The sequence below is a fragment of the Aegilops tauschii genome, chromosome 5 (assembly GCF_002575655.3).
Source record: "Aegilops tauschii subsp. strangulata cultivar AL8/78 chromosome 5, Aet v6.0, whole genome shotgun sequence".
NCBI classification, from domain to species: Eukaryota; Viridiplantae; Streptophyta; class Magnoliopsida; order Poales; family Poaceae; genus Aegilops; species Aegilops tauschii.
The window spans coordinates 504,066,061-504,089,305 of NC_053039.3; the positions used below are offsets into that span (position 1 = coordinate 504,066,061).

Sequence of the window (23,245 nt, forward strand, 5' to 3'; positions counted from 1 at the left end):
TATTCGAATACGAACCTATATGTTTCCCATAGAGTAATAAGCATAGAAAAGAAGGGTTAACTTATATACGATGACGAACAGTACATGCTAAAAAGCCTCATATTTGTCTTTTTGTGTAGCTCACATTTTAATGTATTTCCAAATGATCAGGAAACACAAGTCTGTTCCCTTGTAGCATATCATGGAGTTACTAAAGATTTCACTACAGACCAGACAAGAGCCATAGAAGAGGTCGACCTAGGTGGCCTACTGAGGATCCTTCCTATCAAAATTCACCGGAACATGTGCAGATCAATAGCGGAGCTATACGACCCCACCTGTGACGCCTTCATCATTGATGGGGAACCACTGTCGATAACAACACGGGATGTGGAGCACATATTTGGTAGGAGGTAGGGGTTGAACCCGAAGGAAAAGATGTCAACCGGGCATACAGTGTCTTCCGACAATATGGAGACAGGAGAATAGCATTTGCAGAGCTGCAGAATATGTTAAAATCACATATAAAGACAAACACACATGGAATAGAGTTCCTCCAATCCTTCATTTTATATTCAATTGGGATCGTACTGTGCCCAACAACTCAAAGATACGTTAGCTCAGCTTATGTGCCGCTTGTGCAGACAAAGGAAAGTATCAAGGCCATAAACTTTGCAAAGCTCGCGCGTGATCATCTAATGAAGTGTATTATAAAGTATAATGAAGCGAGAAAAAATCCTGAAAAAATAGCACTCCAGGGTACAGTAAACCTTGAGGGAAACCTTCCGTTGCTGCAGGTTGACCCTCACACTAATCATATAGATGTATGATTGTAGCACAATATTGTGCAATGACTAACGTCCACATTTTGCAGTTTTGGTTCTGGGAGAAGCGTCGTCTAGATAGATTAGACAGAACAATTGATTACAGCAAACGAGATAGACCACTCGTACAATACTGGGACGAGCTGAAGGTGCGCAAAGTCTGTGCTATTTTTGATAAGCACGGCCTTCAGGCCGGAGAGGTACATAAATTACGTATTGTACAACATTTGTATTTATTCTTCCATATTTATTTTCATTATAAAATAGGAACCAATTTCATCAATTTATTTCAGACCGTACATGACCTAAAGGAGCCATGGGACGTACCAAGGTCGCCGACACCTGAGTTGTTTGATGAATTGCCACCGACAGATTCAAAGGTAATTTGTTATTCTTCAGTTTTGTACTTCTTCATGCACCAAAGGGTTAATACTTTTCTCATTAATATGCCTGTAGCTGGTGATGAAGCTTCATGATCTCATTTGCCGAGTGAGAACAGACTTGATGGAGCAGCACCTTCAGACCCGCGTACAAATGTTGCGCAAATTCAGGCACCTAGAGCAGGAAAATGCAAATTTGAGGAACTGGTTATACGCCAACCAGAACGGCAATGTAAGTACCCTACCATCCAAACACGCACTTAATCACTCTTTTCTTCCTATGTATAAAATAATGACAACTAGGCACCTATGCAGGACTATTGGAGCCGACCAGAATACGAGTACAATGACAGCGACAAATTTGTTGCGTCGCCCCTTCATGGCCGTGACTTGGCCTCAGGCTTTGATGTAATTTAGTAACTATATTAATTATATGAGTTATTTTTCTCATTTTACAAGCTCCTCCCTATGACTTGCAGGGTGCTCAGGATGACATCACTAGTGAGCAAAACTTCCAGGGTGCTCAGGATGACATCACTACTGACAAAAACTTGCAAGGTGCTCAGGATGACATCAGTAGTGTGCAAAAGGAGTTTGAGAGAGACGATGCACGAAAGTCAGACGTAAGTAAGTATATTAATTATGCGAGTCACTATTTTTTATTAAATCTCCTACCTTGGACACGCAGGGAACAGGAGGGTCTACGATGACAGTACAGAAGAAGAGACAAAGGAAATCCACATTTGCAAATAATGAGGATTTTATTTATTTTGATGAACCCAAACAAACTAAAAGAGGCAAGAAAACTCCGAAAGACATGAGTACTCCCATAACGGGAACGGATGATGCTCTAGATGAGAAGATAGTTGAAGAGGTCATTGACTATGTCAATACACCCCCCTCTTCGAAAGTGTTGGTACAAATTGATGAAATTCATCTCTATCGCGCTGATCTTAGATGCTTGACAGCACCAACCTTTCAAAATAGTACGGACGGATGGCTGCAATGCAAGGTATGTGCTAACTTCTTAAATAGTTAACAAATTGTTATTTTCTATTTCGATTCCTTACTACTTTGCAATTCAGATCTTGGATGCAGCCATAACATGGGTACGCCACATGCGCCCCAATCCAGATGTACGGGCCGACGGGAATATCTTCCTAGAGAGAGCATCAGTAAGCAGTGTGCTAGTCAGAGACGGAAGCGTTCCAAGTTATACCCATGCTTTACGGAACAAAACGTCTACTAGTAGTTATGAAAAAAAGTACCTTTCCCATGATATGGTAAGTCACAGTAGTCTAAGTCAATTACTAAATGGTACATAACTAATTATGTCTAAAATGCAGGTTTCTCTTCCTGTGAATATGATGAATAAGCATTGGTACGTGGCGGTTGTCAATGCCAAAAAAAGAGCAGTGCAAGTTCTGGATTCAATGGCATCAGCAATAAAACAGTTTAAGAAAGGCCACCCGGAACTAGAAAACATGGTACATTTTTCAATGCTTAGTAACTACATACCGAGAGTTAATTTTCATATTATATGTCTTATGCTTCTTAATTTATTATAGCTAAAAGGCATGCAACTCCATATGGAAGTAGCATATCGGCATGGTGGCCGAAAAGTCGATACTTGGAAGGATTTCAACATCAGCACTTGGAAAGTTCAAGTTATCAAAAACATATCACAACAGAAAGACAGGTACTGTACACATCATTTAAAATCACACATTTAGTATTCATAGTAAAAAAATATTTATAAACAATCCATATGATTGCAGCATGTCATGTGGGCTTTTTGCGGTAAAGAATATGGAAAAGTTTACAGGCAACAATCTAGATGGAGCCTACACAGCGGTACGATGTCCACACTTAATTTAACCATACCATTCCCGTTGTTACAACTATAAGACTGACTCCACCTATTACGCAGGATGACATCCCCGGGTTCAGGAAACAACTCACTGCCCTCCTAGTGGAGTCTCCACTGAACATGAAAGGACGGCGAAATGGCGAGGACTAAGATAGTGAAAGTCGTGAAGGAAGGATGAAGAGAGCTGAATGCTGTTACAATTTGCTACTTTTTCTAGAATAAAATTTGGATTATGATTTGTTTAAACTTTACGCTCGTATTTTTGAAGTTCTGATTGAACTTTATAAAGTTTTACAATTTAGAATTTGCCACTTTGAACCATCCACTTGTAGGATTGCAGCTTACTTTGGGAGATGAACTAAATTTGTCTATGAACTATTGCATTTCTAGGCTTCCTGTAATGCTCTATCATGTATTTTAAAAGCATGCCTTGGGCAAGCTTCTATATCACCACCCTTCTCCAGACAAGGCATGTTCAAGTCATAAGCTAGTGTTGGTGTTGCTGTAATTCGTATGGTCAATCAGGTAATCAGTGCAAGATGCTTGTCATATGTGTGGATGGAACCGAGAGTGCATATGCACATTAGATGTTGTGAATAAAAGGTTGTGTGCTTGGTCAGTAATTCTAATATGCGAGGCCTCCATTGGCTATGTATCATATAATGTTCTCTTGCCATGTATGTGTTGAGTGTTGGTTAACAAAATGATAATGCTAAGTGAAATTCTTCAATATCGAACGAATTCTTTGTACAGAGTTTGTTAGTGTCTGTTTAAAGCAAAATATATTGTTTGTGTCTCCAAAACCTTCATATGACAAAAAAGTTCTATCAAATGTAGACATCATTACAAAGTGGGAACAAATACTGCAACGATGAATTTATGTTTACCTGCTAGTGCAAACCATCAAGTTCAGCATCAGAGAATTAACTCACATGCCATTTCAAGCAATGTTGAGCCAGCAGGTGCTACAGCTGGAAGAGGTGCCTGCAAAAGGTTTACATGTTAGTCTGGTTATCAATCTTACTTGGAATCTCAATTATCAGTGTATAATTTGAACCAGACTGGTATTTCAAAGTAAAAAATAAGTCAGCAAATAGATCGGTCTAACATCACTTGGTCATAATCTGTGAGTGAGAATTGAGATTTATATTTTACGGGACAATTGGTATTTACTTTGGGCCTGTCCGCCATTTCTAGATTTTTTGCCAAACAAGTCACGCTAGATCATAAAACGGACAAAGGGGGGGTTGGACTCCAAACATCAAGTTAAAAAGACATGGTTGGCTATCCAACATTACCCTATAACCTCGCAAAGCCAAGCCGGCATTACCATATTACCGCCCTAAACATACATCCTGTACACAGCTACAACTTCGACACCACACATATAACTAAGCAGCAACCCATGTCCTCTCCTAAGATAACCTGGATGCTCCTCTCAACTGATGTTAGTGACCAGCCATCTAACCTTCCATCACTCACAGTGGCAGACCACATATGTACATTCACAAAACTGAGCCAAAAGCCAGCTGTTATTTACACATGATCATCGCGCCCCATACATATAGGGCTGCTCTGTTCTCGACGCCCAAATAAAGAAACAGAGCCGACAAGGTGAAGGACAAACCAAGCATTACTTTCTGTATTTCACCATATCAGTGCTGCATTGCCTAGCCAAGCTCGTAGCTTTGTCGCATGACCAGCGTGTTACCGAGCCATGCTCGTAGCTGCGCCGCCTGGTCCAGCTCTGGAGCTGCCCCCTTCTCGTTGCTCACGCAAGTAACCTAGCAAGGTCTCAGCCTGCAAATCACACAACTGAACATATAAGTGGCTACGAAATTCAGGAACAATTTTTAGCTTCATCTAAACTAAATAGAAGGCAGTCATGGGGTGCGATCCCTATTTTTGAATCATTTAGTCATGACAAAGTAGACAGACTCTAATGGGGAAACTTATAATTATAAAGCACGTACATGAGTATTTCAGTGGGAAATCTCAAGCACATGGTTTTGCACGGAATTTTAAGTTTGATCGGTTTCTAATGACAGCAAGCATTGTTTGACCTGGAGGCCTCTTTGACCTGTAGGAGAGAGAGCACTCATCCTCCTGTACTTGCAAGGTTTAGCAGATCCTGGACTGTAAATAACAAGTGTGAAGTTAAACAAGTGCATATCTCGGCCATGTGAACTGAATGTACAAGTCAACACCTTCTTGATCAGTACTACCAGATAGAAGAAATCTACCAAACACTCAAGTACATGCACGCTCAAAGTGACGATTTCGTTCCACACTGTCCAGTACAATGACAGTTGCATCACAAGCTCAAACCTTAGACTGATATGTCAATAAGTACTCATACCAATCGCCAGTTGTTGCAAATAGAATAAAATTAAGCAAATCACATCCAATTTCAGCCTAATATTTGCAAGGAGGATTAGAACGTATACATACAGCTTGGCACGAGCAGAGCCGGACTGTGACAGCGCAATATTGGGAGCAGCGGCGTCGGGGGACGGCGAATCCTCCTCGAGCGCCTCAAATGGCAGCCCCCCGCCGGCGGCCGGCGGAACCCTAGTGAGCGCGGCCGTGGCCGCCAACTGGGTTCGGGCGGCGCGTGCTGCCGGAGGGGAGGTCGGCCCATGGCTCCGGCGTGGGCCGACGGCAGGGGAGCTCCGTGGAGAAGACGAGCCGAGAGAAGTCGGGGGTGAGCGCCGGCCTGTCCCGGAGCGCGACGGGGTCCAGGGGAGCAGCGGCGTCGGGGGACGGCGAATCCTCCTCGAGCGCCTCAAATGGCAGCCCCCCGCTGGCGGCCAGCGGAACCCTAGTGAGCGTGGTGGAGAACGAAGGCAAACGGTGGGGAACGAAATCGGATTTTTTTTAGGGGAGGGAACGAAATTGGATGGGGAGGACGGGGTGGGCTAGTTGGACACGAGGGGCGGATGGGCCTGTTCGACACGCGGCCGGGCTGATGCCTTTTCTACCTCTGTCGATTTTTTCTCCCCAAAATGCCCTCAGAACATCTATACTGGAGGACGGGAGCTAACCAGTGTATGGTCTACCGCTCGCGCGAACTGGCGCAGTATGTGTCACCACACACCGTACGATTTCACGAACTGACGGTCATAATTTACCCCAGGGTACCAGAAAAGAGCTCTTCCGACGGGCCGGCTGGTGTGATCGCCAATCATGTCCTTGCCCATGACGTGGTCGACTACGTCCGCTTCCGTGCCGTGTGCCACGCTTGGCGGCGGTGTTGCACCGATCCGCGGGGGCTCGACGGCCTGGACCACCGTCTCCATCCCCGTCGCTGGATCATGCTCCGGGAGCAACTCACTCTCGCGCACCGGCGTCGCTTTCTTAACCTCTCCACTGGCGAGACCATACAAGTTGATCTTCCGGAGCTCAACGGCCACACGACGCTGACATCGACCGCTGACGGCGACCTCATTGTCACCGATTCTCTATCATTCATATTATGCTTCTCCTACCCTGGGATCATAGGAATTGCCAAGCCTGGTGATAAGTGTTGGAAGGTTATCGATAAGGACGACAACTGGAGATATAACACTGCGGTGATGTTCTTAGGCCACTTCTACTGCATCATTGGGAGAAAACTCATGGTATTGAAAATGAGCACACATCCACGGCTGGAGGTGGCTGCCAAGCTGGATATCCCATATTCCCCAATGACAGACACTCTGCACCTCGTGGACAATGGTGGGAAGTTGATGTTGGTGCACCGTGGGTGTCGACCCTCATATGAAGTGTATCGGCTGGATTTGGAAAAGAAGGCTCTATTTCTGGTCAAGGGATTCAGCAAGCGGGCGTTGTTCATCGGAAAGCGTTTCTCTTTTTCGGTCTGCGCAAGTGTTTTCCCCGTCATCAAGGATAGCACTATCTACTTGAGCTTTGATTTCCACGAGAGAACGTATTGGGAATTTGAGGCCTATTATGTGCCACATCGAAGGATCAGGCCCACTAACTACAAAGTCCGCGACAACTCCCAAGACTACTCGGATAGGGATTTGCCGTCGCCGCATAGTATTGCTGACTGTCTCTCCTTGTGCAACACTTTCAGGGCAAATCGCGTACGTGTAGCAACAATATTTTGAGTTGTATGTCTTTCCTGTTTAGCATTTGTACTTGAGCCTTTTACGAATAGTGTAGTTCAGCTAATTTCAAGGAGGTTGATTTTCTCTTGTAATCGTGTGCATGATCTATGTTTTTAGGCGTGTGCATTACCTTTTCTTCTATTAACTCAATGCATTTTTCTTTTTGCGGAAGAACTCAATGCATTGATATGCAAAGTTTGTATTCTTTTGCAAAAAACATGTTCATAAGATAAATGCTTTGGTAAATTGCCGACGAAGACACATATGCATCGAGGGCCATAGGTTACCATATAAGCATGTAGCGCAGAGAGTCAAGTGAAATGCACATTATATGATAGTTCTTCTCTTTGGAAGTAAATTAGGCAAAACCAAAACATCTGGGCAATGCAACTAAAAAAGCAAGGTCGGTGCTTCAGTTCTGCTCTGAGGATGGACCGAGGGATGATGGAGGTGACGGCCCTTGCAGCGTGCGGTGCTCACTGGGAGTGTGCCAGAACAGTGTGGGACCCAATCCAGGTAGTGGCTTGGATGGGACACCCGGCTTTAGATGTTAGGCTTTGGTGCGATATCTATTTGGTATTAGGCCCGGACATTCGGCACACCTTCATCAAGGGGATAGGAGTAGCAACGATGTTGCCAAGATGGTGGCTTCAGGCTTATTGATGTATCACCTTGTATGGTCTTTGTGAATAATTAATAATATGGCTGCATGCATCATCCAGATGCAGAGGCGGGGTACTACCTACTTTTCTAAAAAAAATAGCAGTTGTTTCTTGTATTTTATCTCTTGATAAAAACAATTGTGATAACAAATGAACATGGTTGATACAAAACTCTGGATAAAACTTCGTTAAAAGAAGAAAAACAGTAAGGCCCCGTTTGATAGCAAAGTATTTTTAAAGTATTCCGACAATACTGCAGTTTTCTAAAATACTATGGTTGTAATTACTGTGAGGTGTTTGACTGCCCAGAAAAACTGTGCTATTAATACTACGGTATTCCCAAAACCACAGTATTTTCTCCTTTAAAAAAAAAACTCCAGACCTCTTTTTTTAAAACAGAGCACGCGAAAAGAAACGGTTGCTGTTATCTTCTTCCTCGGTCCAAGCCCGTCTCCGCCCTGTTGTCCCTCGAGATCTTCTCCTTCGGCGGTCATGGACAAACCAAGAGACAGCAAAGGAAAATTAACAGTGAATACGCTGATCTTCATCCTCCCGCCTCTCCCCACAGGCCGCCCGTGTTCACCTACAAAGCTACAATAGAAGCTAGCACAAGGGATTTAATCCAGTTCACCACGCATGATTTAGCCACAAGTGCACGCTAGCACCCCATGGGTTACCTACGTGATATGTACCTTGTCGTAGACTATGCCCGTGGACACCGGCCGTGCCGCTCCGCGGCTGGCATGACGACGAATGCCGATGTCGGCACCCTGAAGCCTTGGAACGCAGTTATGGTGGAGGTGCTGCAGAGAAGCACCTGCGCGTGGCGGGACGACAATGCACGAGGGGTCACTATTAGAGAAGGCAGGCTTGCAGCAAGCTGTGGACACGACGAACGCCATCTTGGGCGCGCGGTTAGAGTTCACGGCCAGCTCCTAGTGCCCCTCCACGGCGGTGTGGACGAAGGCCAGGCCGTTCCAGTCCACGCACACTCGCGTAGCTTTGTCCCATGGAGCACCACTAGCAATGCCATACTGCAGTGCGTCAAGTGGTCGCTCCACCATGACTCAACGCTGACACAGAAGAAGGCCAAACAGTCTCATTGTGCGTCGTGGGCTATGTCGTGTTGCCGAACGTCGTCCATGGAAAGGTACAAGCTTTGTGAATGGCCATGCAGTGCCGTTCAATTTGTGCATGCAACGTCTAGCTAGGCGCTAGCTAAAACCCATTCTACATCGCTGCATACGGCAATGCCAAACAGGTCGCTGTATCGTCAATACTCTAAAATAGTTTGATATGTCAATACTGCGGTATCTTATGCCAACCGGCTAAAATACTACGGTTTTTCAATACTCTGTTTTTTGCAGTACTTTGTTATTAAACACAGCCTAAGGGGTGTAAATTTGTGGAGCTAGCGCGTTCATTTCAGCCACGAAATCTGAGGAAGAAATCCGATGTATTCATGGTACTATCCATAATACCTGCATCAACCGACCTTGGTCAAACGGTGACCTTGCATCAACTTGAGATATAGTGCGGTTTATCTTGCTACCTTGTTATGGCGCGCCTCTTCTCTCGGACATATGGCGTCCTGGATTCAATATGCTCGACGCATGGAATCATCCCGGCCTCATCGGGCACCGAACGGAACAGGACTCTGGTGGAGTAGGATGGAGTAGTTCCATCAGGACTTTCGGTAGGATCAAACTGGAGGCGATCGAGCTCCCGGTTTGCGCCGTGCGCACTCGGAATCTCGGATGATGCCGGAGAAAGAGTGCCACGAGCCCGCCAGACGGCGGTCCAGGCGCCTACCGCACGCATGCTCGTTGTGCTCCTGCGTCAGCCCGGCTCTGACCATCAGCTAGCACTGCCTGTACAACGAGTCAACGACGAAGCTTTCTCGTGATTGGGGACCAAAGCGCCCACGCACAGTGCTCAATGGCCGCCGCACAGGCTCCATGGCAACAACCGAATCGTACGTACGTGCATCTTTCGCCTGGTTTTTTGAAGCTAAAATCTAGCATTTGACCTCCGTCTACTGAACCTTGTTGTCGCAGGAGGAACTGGGCGACTCTTTCCGACGGGCCGGCCGGCGTGATCGCCGATCGTGTCCTTGCCCATGACGTGGCCGACTATGTCCGCCTCCGTGCCGTCTGCCGCGCATGGCGGCGATGTTGCACCGATCTGCGCGGGATCGATGGCCTAGACCTAGCGTCTCCATCCCCTACACTGGATCATGCTCCGAGAGCAACTTGTGCTTGCTCACCGACGCCGCTTCCTCAACCTCTCCACCACTAAGACCATAGAAGTGGATCTCCAGGAGCTAGCTCAACGGTCACAAGACGCTCCAGCCGGTGACCACGTTGCTGCCTTCGGATTATCACCCTCAACTTATTTTGGATGGCAAATTATTAGTGTGGGGTTCCTTTATTGTCATTAATTCTCTATCATTCATGATCTGCTTCTCTAGGTTCCTAGGCATTGCCAAGCCTGGTTTTTTTTTAGAAAAGGATTGCCAAGCCTGGTGACGAGTGTTGGAAGGTAATACAATACGGAAGCTCGCCATATACTACTCCTTCGATTTTCTTGGGTCGCTTCTACTGTGTCATCCATGACCATCTCAGGGTACTAGAAACGAGCACATATCCACGACGGGAGGTGGCTGCCAAGTTGCATAAGCATGTTTACACTATGACCGATACAGTGCATCTAATGGAGAAAGGTGGGAAGTTGATGTTGGTGTACCGTCAGTGTTGCTCAATGAGATGTGACGTGTATCACGTGTGAAGGCGTCGCACGCACGCCCCCGCGTCGCCCCCCGCTCGGGCGACTCGGGTGGCTCCCCAACCCTAGCCGCCGCCGGGCCTAGCCCATCTTCCTCCCCTCTTCCCGCCACCGCCGGCTTGCGCCCGGAGGCCGACGGCGGTGGCGGGGGCTCTTCCTCCCTCCCGCGTCTCAGGGGTGGCGGGGCCCCAACATGCGTGGAGGTGCGGCCGATCTAGAAGCGATGGCGTTGGCTTCGACGGCGGCGGCGGTCGGCCCTGCCTCGGGCCACGGGCGACGGCTGACCTGGATCGGGCGGCGGCGCGATGAGGTGTTCGGCGGCATGTCATCTGGCTTTAGATCGGCGGCGGCGTCGAGGGCCTGGTGGACTGCTTGGCGGCACCCATGGCAGATCTGTTCTGGCCGGTGTAGCCAGTGGTGGTGGTCATCTTCTTCGTCGGCGGTGGCCGGCCAGAAGCTTGGTGATCGGATCTCGAGATCCATCATCTAGTCCCGGCTGCGAGTTGGGGAGACATAGTTGCCGGTGAAAACCGAGCCGACGGCAGGCGATGGCGGCGTTCTACGCCGTTACCTTGATGAAGGCATTGTCGTGTAACTACTGTCGACCCACTCGTGCTGCTCCGGGGGAAACCCTAGAATCTGGTGTTCCAGATCGGACGATGGCGGCACTGCGGTGTCGTTTCTCTCTTGGGAGCATCGTTTGTGGAGCAGCGCTGGAAGTCTGAGGCAGGAGGTGGAGCGGCTTCGTCTTGCACGGAGTTTCGGTGGAGATGTCAAGTCATGCCTGACCGACAGGTGCTACGCTTTGTCATGCCTGGTCGGCAGGTGTTACGCACGACAGATCTTCCAAGGACTTCAAGCTGTGTCGGCTGGTGGTACTTGGCAGCATGGCGCTGAGGTGTATCAGTGGCGACCGTGACGTGCTCAGCTGTTTGCGCACAGGGAGGAGGTGTCATTGGGCGCTGTTAGAATAATTCGAGGCACTCCGTCAATCTACCGAGGACCAAGCAATCACACGAGGCACGACACCGAGATTTGTTAACGAGGTTCGCCGATATGGCTACATCCCCGGGGCATGACTACGGGCGCTCCTCCCCATGACACCGTCACAATACCGCACCCTGGCCGCCCGGGCGCCGGCACACGCCGCCGGCTCCCCCGCGTGCCCGTGCTATTATGCTGGCATAGGTTACATCGTGTGTCTACCCCCGATCTAGAGGTGCGGTATTACTCCAAGTAATATTAGGACACAACTCCTACCCTGTCTACACACAGTACGACTCCAAGTCCAACTGTAACCTAACTTGTACAATAATATTCGACACAACTCTAACAAACTCCACCTTGGCGAATATTCTCCACCACCTTGAATTCGTCCGTGCGTCGAACCTCCATGTACATTGGACTTGAGATACGCCATGAGCACCGCTGCTACTCCCAGACTCCATGTGACTCCACCTGCAACTGTAGTCCCTTCTCGTCTTCTTCACAGTCAACACTCGAGCAAAATTACGTTCCTCATTACTCTACCTTGTGCTTCCAACTTTCGGAGTATCCGTTCAACGACATCACACACCGACCATTGTCTGCGTGACAAATGAACAACTCACATATTGGACGCCACATATAAGAGTTACGTGAACTCAACATCACCGCTCTTTCTGTACTGCTTGTCTGAAACTTGAAGGAATTTCACCGTCGCCCTGTATCACCCTGAGTCAAATTCGCAGTTGTCTCACCCTTCTTCCGGATAGTCTCTGACATGTCCCACCGCTATAGCACTTCGCCTCCTTCTGCCTTGTCATCCGCACTTTGCCATGTGCACTGAACACCACAGAATATACGACCATGTACTCTCTCAGCTTTTGACAATTTTAAACTTTCCACCACTTTCTCAGATTCTCCACGGTCAACTCTTGTCCATCAACTAGCACCGATAGACCCAGTCACCAACTTGAATCTGGTACTCGTCAACACTGCTTCAGCACCCCTGCACACTTTGCCTGACCACATGTCTGACCACCAGTGCCTTGGCCTGTCGCCGTGTCCTGTGCTTACCGCACGCCTCGCCGCTATCACCGCGTCGAGCCTCTGCTGTCCTGGTCGAGTCTCCCGGGTAGCTAGCCCACACTGCCTCAACCCCCACTGCAGAGAACCACCGATCATCACCGACTGATGCCGAGTATCACGTCTCCAACAGACCACTGGTACCCAGCCTGAAACCACGTGTCTCTCGCTATTCCCGCTGAAATAGGCTTCGACTCTCCGTTAACTTATGCCGTAGCCCCTCCATCAGCTCAGAGTGAAGTCTTCCGCCAGACTCCAGCTCCACCTTCAACATGACTCCATGTAGCTGCGCTATGCTACCCCCGCGCTCCGTCGATTTCAAACTCTCATGTGTGCACTGCCTTGAATCAACCCTGCGCCATAGTCTTGTCGAAGCCGCACAAGCCCTCAGGCCTGCACCACGTGTTTCCACGCCCCAGAAGTCGGCCACCATCAGCATCACGCTCCTATGTCGTTGTCGCTGAAATCACCACTGTCTTCTGCTTTGACCAACATCCACGTCGATCTGCCAGACTGTCCAGTCCAACCCAGCCGAAATTATCCGACTGCAATCATGCTTCACCCTGCGTCGTGTCCGCCCGCACATCTCCATGCCTTGCTTAACGCCCTGTGTATGCATGATCCTGTCACGACGCACTCCAGACTCCTCCGAGCCTTATACGCACGCCGCCATCCTTGAAACTTTGTCCCAGATTCCTTGACAACTCCAAGATTACTCATTGGTCTTGCAATGGTAAGAGTATCCAGTCAATGTGCAAATTCGACCACGCCCACGGCCGCTTCAGTTTGCTTCACACAGCCACACCATGCATATACATAGCCTCATAATTTCCCGCATGTACACGTACCAACATGCACCCATCATGGCCGCCGTGGTGGCGTCGACGATAGCTAAACCGAGCAAGGTTGATGCATCAGTACAGTTCTGAAGATGGAGCGGTGGCAGTTGGCGGCGGCGGCCTCTGAGAGCACGCCGGACCAGTGTGTGCCCCAGACCCGGCAAGTGGCTAGGTTGGGGTCTCAGGTCTTAGATGTTAGGCTTGGCTGCGATGTCTGTTTGGTATTAGGCCCAGGCTATCTGCTCCCCTTCATCAACTGGATAGGTGTAGCGACATTTGTTGCTTAGACGGCGGCTTTAGTCTTACTGTTGTATGACTTTGTAAGGTCTTGTGAGAATAATTAATAAAGTGGCCGTATGCATCGCCCAGATGCAGAGACCGGGGGTCATCCTCCTTTTCTAAAAAAACGTGAATTTCGAAAAGAAGGGTCTATTTCCGGTCAAGCGATTCAGCGACCGGGCATTGTTCATCGGAGAGCGGTTCTCATTTTCAGTGTGCGCGAGAGTTTTCCCCTTCATTAAGGCTAGCAGTGTCTACTTGAGCTTTGATTTCTATGAGAGGGTCAATGGGAAAGTTGATGCCTATAATGTGCTGCGCCGAAGGACCGAACACAGTAAGTACGTCGTGTGGGACAACTCCCAAAATTGGCCGCATAGGGTCTTGTCGTCGCCGCATAGTGCTACCGACTGTCTCTCGTTGTGCAATACTCTCAGAGAAAATTCCCTACATTCAGAAGCAATAATTTGAGTTTTATGTTTCCCATTTTGGATTTCTACCTAGAGCCTTTTACAATTAGTGCTGTTTGGCTAATTTCGGTGAGGCTCGTCTTTCTTTTTCAAGTGTGTGTGTGTGTAGCGGGATGCCTATTACTTACATATCATTTTCTTCTATCAACTCAATGCACTAAGAGGCAATTTTTTTGCATTTTCACGAAAATCTTGTTCACATGAGTAGCTACTTTGTTGAATTGTAGCTGAAGACACATATGCATTGAGGAGTTGTATGTTAATATGATGTAAGCTTCTAGTGTGAAGAGTAGCTAAACACACATTATAGGACACATTTTCTTTTAGGAAGTAAATCAGGTAAAACTAAAACATTTGGGCAACTTGACTAGCCATCAACAAACGCTTGTGGGGCGGTTGTGCCGGAGCGAGTACCACCCTAACTACCGCTCCAGGGTGATTCCTCTCTGTTTGGTGGCGTGGTACTGAGCGGTGGTTACACGGTAGTTCCAGTTATTGTATAATATAAGCGGTACTACCGCTAGAAGATCAAGCCGGAAGCAAAGTGATCGGCACCTTGCCAACTCCATATCGTGAAGATCAAGATGCCGCCCTCAATCCTTTGCCATATTATTTTTCTTCCATGCGAATTTCCTCAAGAACCATCACCAATTCACACAGGTGCTTGCCTAGACCGCTGCTAGCCCCCCCCCCCCCCCCCCAACTCCGTCAACAAATCCCGCCAAATCTCCTCCGTTTTTAATTCTCCTCAATGGCCGGTGGTGCTGGCGGGCGTGGCGGGTTGCCTCCGCGCAAGCTTCCACGACACGACACGGAAGCTGGCAGCTCCAAACAGCCCGTTGTCGAGCCATGGTGCTCGAAGCAAGCGCCGCCACCAAGGAAAAGGCTGACCTCGCGAACACGCTCCGCAAGTCTGCCACCAAGTTCTACCTAAGCGTCGACGAGTTACCGTCAACTTTATGATTAATTTGTAGCGTGAAGTATGTATTTCCTATGTATGTAGTATGGTTGTGATGAACTATTTTCTTGCGCGGAGATATTTTTAAATATACAGTATGAGATTTACGGGATTTGTTCCACCGAGGCCTTTATGTTCCCGCAAAATCATTTTCAAGGAAACCTAAATCGATGGGCAGTACCGGATTTTAGCGAATGTGCTCGAGATGCTCTTAGAGCAAGTATAATAAGGTGATATAGGCGGGCTGTAAGGTTTTAAATATTATATCTTTGCTGAGTTGGATGAGAGAGAGGAGGAGAGAGAAGGTAAGCGGGCTGTAGAATTACAGTCGACTGTAGCACGGGCACCAAGAAGCTATATGAGAGTGTATGGTGGATCATGTGGTAGAAAAATAGTACTTTTTTGTAGCCCACTACTGTACATGTTGGCTATTCTATGGCTATAGATGACAAGGCAACATGTATGCTCTTAGAGGTTCAGTTAGAGGAGACATTTTATCGCCATCCTGCCATCAATGATAGAGCCAAGTGTCGCCCGCCCATCACTCAGATCAAATTCGTTGGCGGTTTTTCAAAATCCTAAACTGAGTGTGCAACTGGTACATAAAGTCAATCAAGAGTTCCAAGTTCCGAGGAGCTACTATACTATGGCACCGTGTACACTTTCGATCGACCTACTCCTCCTAGACTTTACGCCAGTCCGCGAGGAACCTTTTGCTCCACATACCTCGCCTCCTCCCGATCCGCTCATGAAGCCGCCGCTGCTGTCGCTCGCCGTCGTCCTCATCTCGTGCCTCATGTATAACACGGGCGCCTCCGGCGTCCCCGAGGCCGACCACCACGCACAGCGGTTCCATTCCATCTTCAGCTTCGGCAGCTCGTACTCGGACACGGGCAACTTCGTCCTCCTGTCCGCCGGCTTCCCCTTCAGCCCCTTCAACAACTCTCCCTACGGGGAGACCTTCTTCCGTCGCCCCACCGGCCGGCCTTCCGACGGCCGCCTCATCATCGACTTCATCGGTACGGTACAAATTTTCTGCATGTCAAGTAAATAGTCGCTGAATACATGCCGCGTTCTTGCTGATTTCTTGTTTGCACATGATATGCGCAGCGGAGGCGCTGGAGCTCCCGCTGGTGCCGCCTTTCATGTCCAAGGCAGGGAACTTCACCCAAGGAGCCAACTTCGCCATCGTCGGCGGCACGGCGCTTGACGTCGGGTTCTTCCTGCGGCACAACTCTGGTAGCGTGCCGCCGTTCCGGAGCTCCCTGCGCGCGCAGATAGGGTGGTTCCGGAAGGTCGTGAAGCAGTCGCTCAGCTGCAACACCACCGCACAATGCAGGGAGCGCCTCGCGAGGTCTCTGTTCGTGGTAGGCGAGTTGGGCCTCACCGACTACAGCTACATCCTCTCCGGCGGGAAGAGCCTGCAGGAGGCCAAGTCCTTTGTGCCGGACGTTGTGCAGGCCATCATCAGAGGCGTCGAGGTGACAGACACTCCACTTCGTGGCAAATTACTTGTCACTTTGCACGTTCCTTCTTAATTATATATGCTTAATTAGCACTTTGATACGTGCAGAGGCTCGTGGAGGAAGGAGCGAGGTACGTGGTAGTATCAGGGACGCCGCCGATGGGGTGCACGCCGATGGCGCTGACAAAATACGCCGTGGCGGCGAACGCGACGGAGTACGACCGCCGGACGGGGTGCCTGCGGCGGCTCAACGGCCTCTCGCAGTACCATAACTGGATGCTGCAGGAGAGCGTGAGGCGCGCGCGTGTGAAGTACCCGGGGACGACGCTGGTGTATGCCGACTACCACAAGCCCGTGGCGCGGCTCATCCGGCGCCCGGGAAAGCTCGGTAATTAAGTTTTCTCTCGGACTCCATTCTTTCGGCGTCGTTAGTCTTGATTCATTTGCTAGAAACAAGGCACATTTTAGTTTCATTTCTCGATTGTACGTAGTGTTGATCGATCGTGATCAGGATAGCTGCTAGCTGTAGCAATGTATAGTCTTGCATGCATGTGTGATCTCTGACTACTAGCTAGTAGTTCATCATGTGGCGACGTGACCACGAATTCACGCGCGCAGTGGCCTTTAATTAAGGAACAAAGTCAAAACTTGTTCATGAGACAAAAAGCAAACGGAGCTAGTACTAGGATCAACTGCAGACGTGCACCATCAAGAAGGTCTACGGTAGCCCGCGCGCCATGTGGGGGTGGTAATTAAACGATATTCGGTCCAACAAGAGAGATTCGTTTGGCATGCCGATCGAGAAGGTACTAGTACAACCATGGCAAAGCGCGGGCAGCACTTAAATTTTGTTGGGTTGGGTGTACGTGGGGTACCCCATGCAAAAATGGGTTTTCAAGATATATAGGTCAACTCTGTAAACATTAGTTAATTGACCCCTGATTGACAGTAATAGTGCCAAAAGTGCTCTTAAATTACAGGACGGAGGAAGCAGTAGATAACTATGGATGGTCTGCACTGCAGGGTTCACAGCGGAGCCCCTGCGAGCGTGCTGCGGCGGGGGCGGCCGGTACAACTACAACATGGACGGATCGGCGTGCGGCTTGCCCGGCGCGACCGCCTGCAGCGACCCATCTACCCACCTCTTCTGGGACGGCATCCACTACACCGAGGCCGCCAACAAATACATCGCCCACGGCTGGCTCACCGGACTCTACGCCCATCCCGCCATACTCAGCTTGCCGCAATAGATACACGATACCGTAGCTTGTAGTACTAGTGGTATGCAGCTTCAAAATGGTCAATATAGTTTAGCCTTTTAATGTTTTAAGATGAGGAAACTAGTTTCTTTTTGGAGACAAATCAAGCGAAGCTTTTATTATGACGTTACAATGTTTACAGTGACGAAAAGAAAATCATCAGGTTGGCCAACCCCAAACATAAAGTATGCTTCGCTAGATTGTGAGCTTCGAAATTCAAGCTTCTAAACTCCTAAACTCAGATGAGTAAATTAGTTAGTTTGTGCCAATGAGCTGGCACAGCAGTTTGCCTCTCTTTTTGTGGGGGGCTGCAAGAATTTCATACTACTTTTATAGCATTGTTGTAGTTCTCGAGGTCTTTTTCCTTTCTGTGATGCCTTTTGAAAAGAATTGTTCGAGGTGTCCATGTATTGTTTTACCCGCATTTGCGTATGATTAAGTCAGTTTTATTCATTATTCCCAGTTTCATCTAAATTATGAGCATTTCAGCTCATATAGGCAGGTCAATGTGTACTGCTGATAATTTCAAAGCGTGCATAAGGTTCGGTTCCACATTGATAAGGCATCATTTGGACCTCCCCCCCCCCCCCCCCCCCCCCCCCCCCACCCCCACCCTTACTGTATGGTTTTCCTTGTTGACTCAATGGAGAAAAAACTAACAAAGAACTACAAGTCTTCACGCTCCAATTTTCAACGGGCAAACCAAATACTTCATTGTTGTCACAACATTTTTAGGGGTCATACACCGTCGGTTAAACTAAATCCTTAGGTGCTTCCACATGTGTATACTTATAAACAAAGTAGTCCCTTAACCACTTCTGTCATTAATCAGCCAAAACCTACAAGGGGGCACTAGATGCACTTACAGTCTCCCCTTTTTAGTGATTGCCGACAAAATGGTAAAAATTTGGTTGTTGAAAGTAAAACTTGAGGATATTTATTTCATGTATAGAGAAAACTCTCCTTGAAGACGTGCATATTGAAGAATTTGTGGGAGATATGCCCTAGAGGCAATCTTGTGATGATGATATTTCCCTATGTATTTGTGAGTGTTTTGTACTGTCTTTGAACATCATCAGTGATATGTATCAATAAGTATGTGACTTGTTTGTAGAACTATGTATTGTATGATGATCGTGCTAATAGTCCCTAGTTGATAAGGTTATGCGGACACATATCCTTTGACTAGTATATGATTCGGTTGATGACCCTGCTACACAAGTCATGTGCATAGAGATGCTGAACTGATAGTATGGACTTAGGGATGGAGATTACCGTGTCGGACAGACCCACTCTGAGACACGGCGAGCTATCGTCATCTGTTAGTCTGAATTACAAATGTATATGCCATGTCCTAGACCCGAGGTCCTCGCATGTTCTCGGGATGATGATCGACTCACTTAGGGTCTATCAAACGCTACTCCATAATTAGGAAGTTATAAAGATAGCTTTCGGGTGAGTCATGAGACATGCCGCGAGACATGGTTTATCAAGATGGGATTTGCCCCTCCTATACGGAGAGATATTCTCTGGATCCTCTCGAGTGATCGGAGTCGGAAAACATGGCCATGCGACTTGGGGTAAGTGTTAACCCGGTTTGGGAATCTGTATTACAGTTTCGTGAAGAGAGGTCAAGTTATCATAAGGCTGAAAAGTAATTGCTTTGAGCTCAACCACATATATCGTGAGGTAAAAGGAATGTCGCATATGACATGTTCTCGAGGTTCGTCTAACATCTTTACGCACACATGAGAGTTGACATGTTCTAAATGGGAAGAATGTTGAAGCTCCACCGCGCCTTAACACCTTCCATGGCGCTGGCGGCCTCCCGGTTCTCGCGGTCAAGCCAGTGCATCTCCTCCCTAGCTGCTGCTCCAGGCGCCGCCTTCACAGCTCGCACCTCGCCCATCACGCCCATTAGGGGGAAAGAAAAAGGAAAGGGAGCCAGGCATGGGGAAAGGCGGCATAAGGAGACGGGGCCGACGAGAGCAAGAGATGGGCCGACGACGGCAAAGGAGGAACGAATGTGTGGGGGTGATTGTTATAGGAGCGGCAGTGGAGGAGAAAACGGGGGAGAATAAACGTGTGGGGCTTGAGGGGAAGAAAGAAGAAAGAGAAGAAAACCTCTGTCCAAGCGGTGGATCTTTTTTTACACTGAGTCAAAGCGGTGGGGCGGTGAACTAATGAAATCTAGGCCCAACAAAAACCGGTGGCGAACGGAGAGAAAAAACAGGCAGTAAACCAGATGAAAAACTGAATGCACGTGTCGCTAGAATAGGAGGCATCGCTCAGCAACGAAAACGCAGCGGATTGCTCCCTGCTTAGTCCATGTGCATGTGTTTGCAGATAATTAACACCTTTCTCTTTTATTGATGCATGATGTACTAAAAGATTACTATCTCATCCAGACACCCCTTCCTATGGAATATATCTAGCAGCGTTTTTATATAAAAGGCATGCTGCTAACATTTTATTTAATAGTAAATTAATTCACTTTAAATTTGTAAACAAACCCAACTAAATGCTAAAATTGCAGACGTAACTCTGAATTGTCTATATTTCATGTGTACAAACTGTCAAAATCAAATAACTAACAACACGACCTTCTCTTTCTCAAAATTGCCACTCGCTTAGTGTCACTAGGTGTCTCTCTTTTGTAATACTTTCATATTGTATTCAATATATTTAGCAACAATACTAATTTGAATTGAATATTTCATGAACAACCATAAATTTTGAAGGAATATGTGGTTTGAGGGTAGAAGGAAGTTATGCATCAAGGCAACTAAAATAATGTAGGTTTTCCATGAGAATAGAATGGAGACAACGATTAGGGTAAGGTAAGAACACAGGAATAAAATATTGAGTGCATATATCTGCCCTCTTTATTTATTAATAATCAATTTTATTTTTAGTTGGGATGTACCAAAGCCAAGCTAGAAATTGCACACACATAATTTTTATTCATGTGCACAACTTTCACAAAGAACTAACAACATGTATGCACTAAATTTCTTTCCGCATGCATGTTTCCACATCACCTCAATAGGTGATATTCGTCCGACCAAAATTGTGTGACGTTAGATTTCATGCATGTACTCACAAGTTACTTCTTTGCATTAATCCATCCGTGCATACCATGCCACCTAATCAAGCCAGGCATGCATTTTAGTCATGTGTTAAAAAAATTGCACTGAATTTTGTGTGGTCATGGAAGGTATATGTGGTGGACGCTGGGAGAAAAATATATAGTTAATGCTTGGCGTTGAGTTTAGTTCAATTCAAAAGTTTTTTCTCTTTTTATACATAATTTTGTCACATATTTTGCAGGTTTGATTGTTTTCAAAATGTAAATTGAGAACACTCTTACATTTGTTTTCCATTAGTTTTAGTTGTTTTAAGCACTGCTTTATGTAACATGGTTCCGGCACAATGTGTGGGGCGTCATCTAGTATACGCAAATAGGAACGCCGGCGATTTTGGTTCTTCAAATACACACAATGTAAGTGTCCAATGTCTTACATAGTGCAATATATACGATCCGGTGCATATTTACAAAGAACGATGCAGTACTGTAGCCATTAGAGTGGTGTAATGTTGTAGCTTGTAGGTGTGCAATTAATGTACACATTCATTTTTGGATCTGGTGTCATATCTTCAAGATATATACAATTAATGTAATGTTGTAGTTTATAGATTTGTCGATAAATGTACACATTCATTTTTTTAAAGCAAAACAATATCTTCAAGATATATACAATTGATGTATGCATAACATGTAGATGTGGAACTAATGAACACATTTAGTGTTCGATGTTATTGCATATCTTCGAGATATACACAATTGATGTATGTATAGTGTGTACATATAGAATTCATGTACACATTCATTATTTAATGCAATGTCCTATGTTCAAGATATACAAGTAATGTATGGTGTAGCCTCTGGATGTGCAATTAATGTACACATTAATTTTTTGATACGGTACTATAGCTTCAAGATATACAGCTAATGTATCTATCATATCTCAAACAAGGCTATATAAACCAAACCATAGCTAACAAAATCATGTATCCCACACATTCACAAAGAAGCCACACAAATCCTATATTGCACCATTCTAACAACAAAGGGAAAAGAAGGCGGTGTAACATAGTAATAGCCATGGCAAAACTCATGTGCTTATGTTTCATCATCCTCGCCATTGCAGTGGCCGTGTCGGCCGATGAATGCGAGGGTGACCGACAGGACATGATTAAGGAGTGCGGCCAGTATACGAAATGGCCAGCAGAGCCAAAGCTAGACCCATCGAAGGCGTGTTGTGTTGTGTGGCAGAAGGCGAACATCCCATGCCTTTGTGCCGGTCTCACCAAGGAGAAAGAAAAGATATGGTGTATGGAGAAGGTCGGCTATGTTGCCAATTTCTGCAAGAAGCCATTCCCACATGGCTACAAGTGTGGAAGTAAGTGAAATATATTAAGGGACTTACGATGATGGGCATTGCTTGCATGCAGTTTTGATATCAAATTTTCTTCTAATTCACATGGTTTTGTTATTAGTTAAGCAATTTATATGCATGTTGTGCTCTTCTAATCACATGTTTGGTCAAACTGATTGATGCAGGTTACACTTTCCCTCCTCTGGCATAGTGATGCTATTTTAGTCGTGGGAGGAGAACCGTTGGTTTTTACTTTCATGTGTCTGGCCTCACAACAACTTCTCTTTCAGATCTGTAATTGATGAGGTTGTGCTTAGGATAGTTTATGTTGAGCGCCATGTATGAGACAAATAATGAATAAAGTCTTCTCCTCAAATTGTCTAAATTGTGTTTGTTCATATATCATTAGTTTGGTTCTATTTATGGCTCATGGCTAGTGAAGGGATCAAGGATATTAGAAGAAATTGGTGTTGTTAAAGCAACAACGTTCATATGTGTTGTAGGGTGGAACCCTAGATGGAGATATTTCACGAATTGGAGGGGAAATCCCCAAGAACACGAAGAACACAAGAGAGGGGAAACACTCAAATTGACTAGATCCAATCACACATATGCTAGACCCAAGAACACACAAGAGGTCACAATGATTCAAAGACAACAAAGGAAAGATACAAGGTAATAGTTCATCCCAATCCTATGAGGAGAGAGGTCTTGATGATCCTATGATGGGGATCCTTCTCCAAGAGGAGGCCTTGATATCCACAAGTGGATCTTCTCCCTTAGGAGGTCATGATCTCCATGAGGAGGAAGATGAACAAAGCTCTCTCTTTGTCTATCAAATACTTTGCTATCCTCTAAATG

At 46.8% G+C, this 23,245-nt stretch overlaps 2 protein-coding genes and 1 long non-coding RNA gene across 5 annotated transcripts; 2 read left to right on the forward strand and 1 right to left on the reverse strand.

Annotated features, from left to right (window-relative positions):
- Positions 1-771: 771 nt before the first annotated feature.
- On the reverse strand, positions 772-5,975 carry LOC120965348 (uncharacterized). 3 transcript variants are annotated; one of them, XR_012183211.1, is made up of 5 exons: positions 5,505-5,975; positions 5,117-5,189; positions 4,691-4,853; positions 3,941-4,037; positions 772-1,358 (listed from the first exon to the last, which is right to left on the reverse strand). It is a non-coding gene; the product is annotated as an uncharacterized lncRNA (long non-coding RNA). The 3 variants fall into 3 exon arrangements; XR_012183213.1 differs by having other exon boundaries at positions 5,027-5,189; XR_012183212.1 differs by lacking the exon at positions 5,117-5,189.
- Positions 5,976-15,882: 9,907 nt separating this feature from the next.
- On the forward strand, positions 15,883-18,070 carry LOC109732539 (GDSL esterase/lipase At5g45910). Its single transcript, XM_020291706.4, has 4 exons — positions 15,883-16,240; positions 16,332-16,702; positions 16,795-17,074; positions 17,710-18,070. Exons 1-4 carry the CDS (start codon positions 15,970-15,972, stop codon positions 17,934-17,936), a joined length of 1,149 nt encoding a protein of 382 aa, XP_020147295.1. The 5' UTR covers positions 15,883-15,969; the 3' UTR covers positions 17,937-18,070.
- A 3,945-nt stretch (positions 18,071-22,015) lies between these two features.
- Positions 22,016-22,769, forward strand: LOC109732538 (uncharacterized). The gene is made up of 2 exons (XM_020291705.4): positions 22,016-22,408; positions 22,570-22,769. The coding sequence occupies exons 1-2, from the start codon at positions 22,111-22,113 to the stop codon at positions 22,593-22,595; spliced, it is 324 nt and encodes a 107-aa protein (XP_020147294.3). The 5' UTR covers positions 22,016-22,110; the 3' UTR covers positions 22,596-22,769.
- The last annotated feature ends 476 nt before the right edge of the window (positions 22,770-23,245 follow it).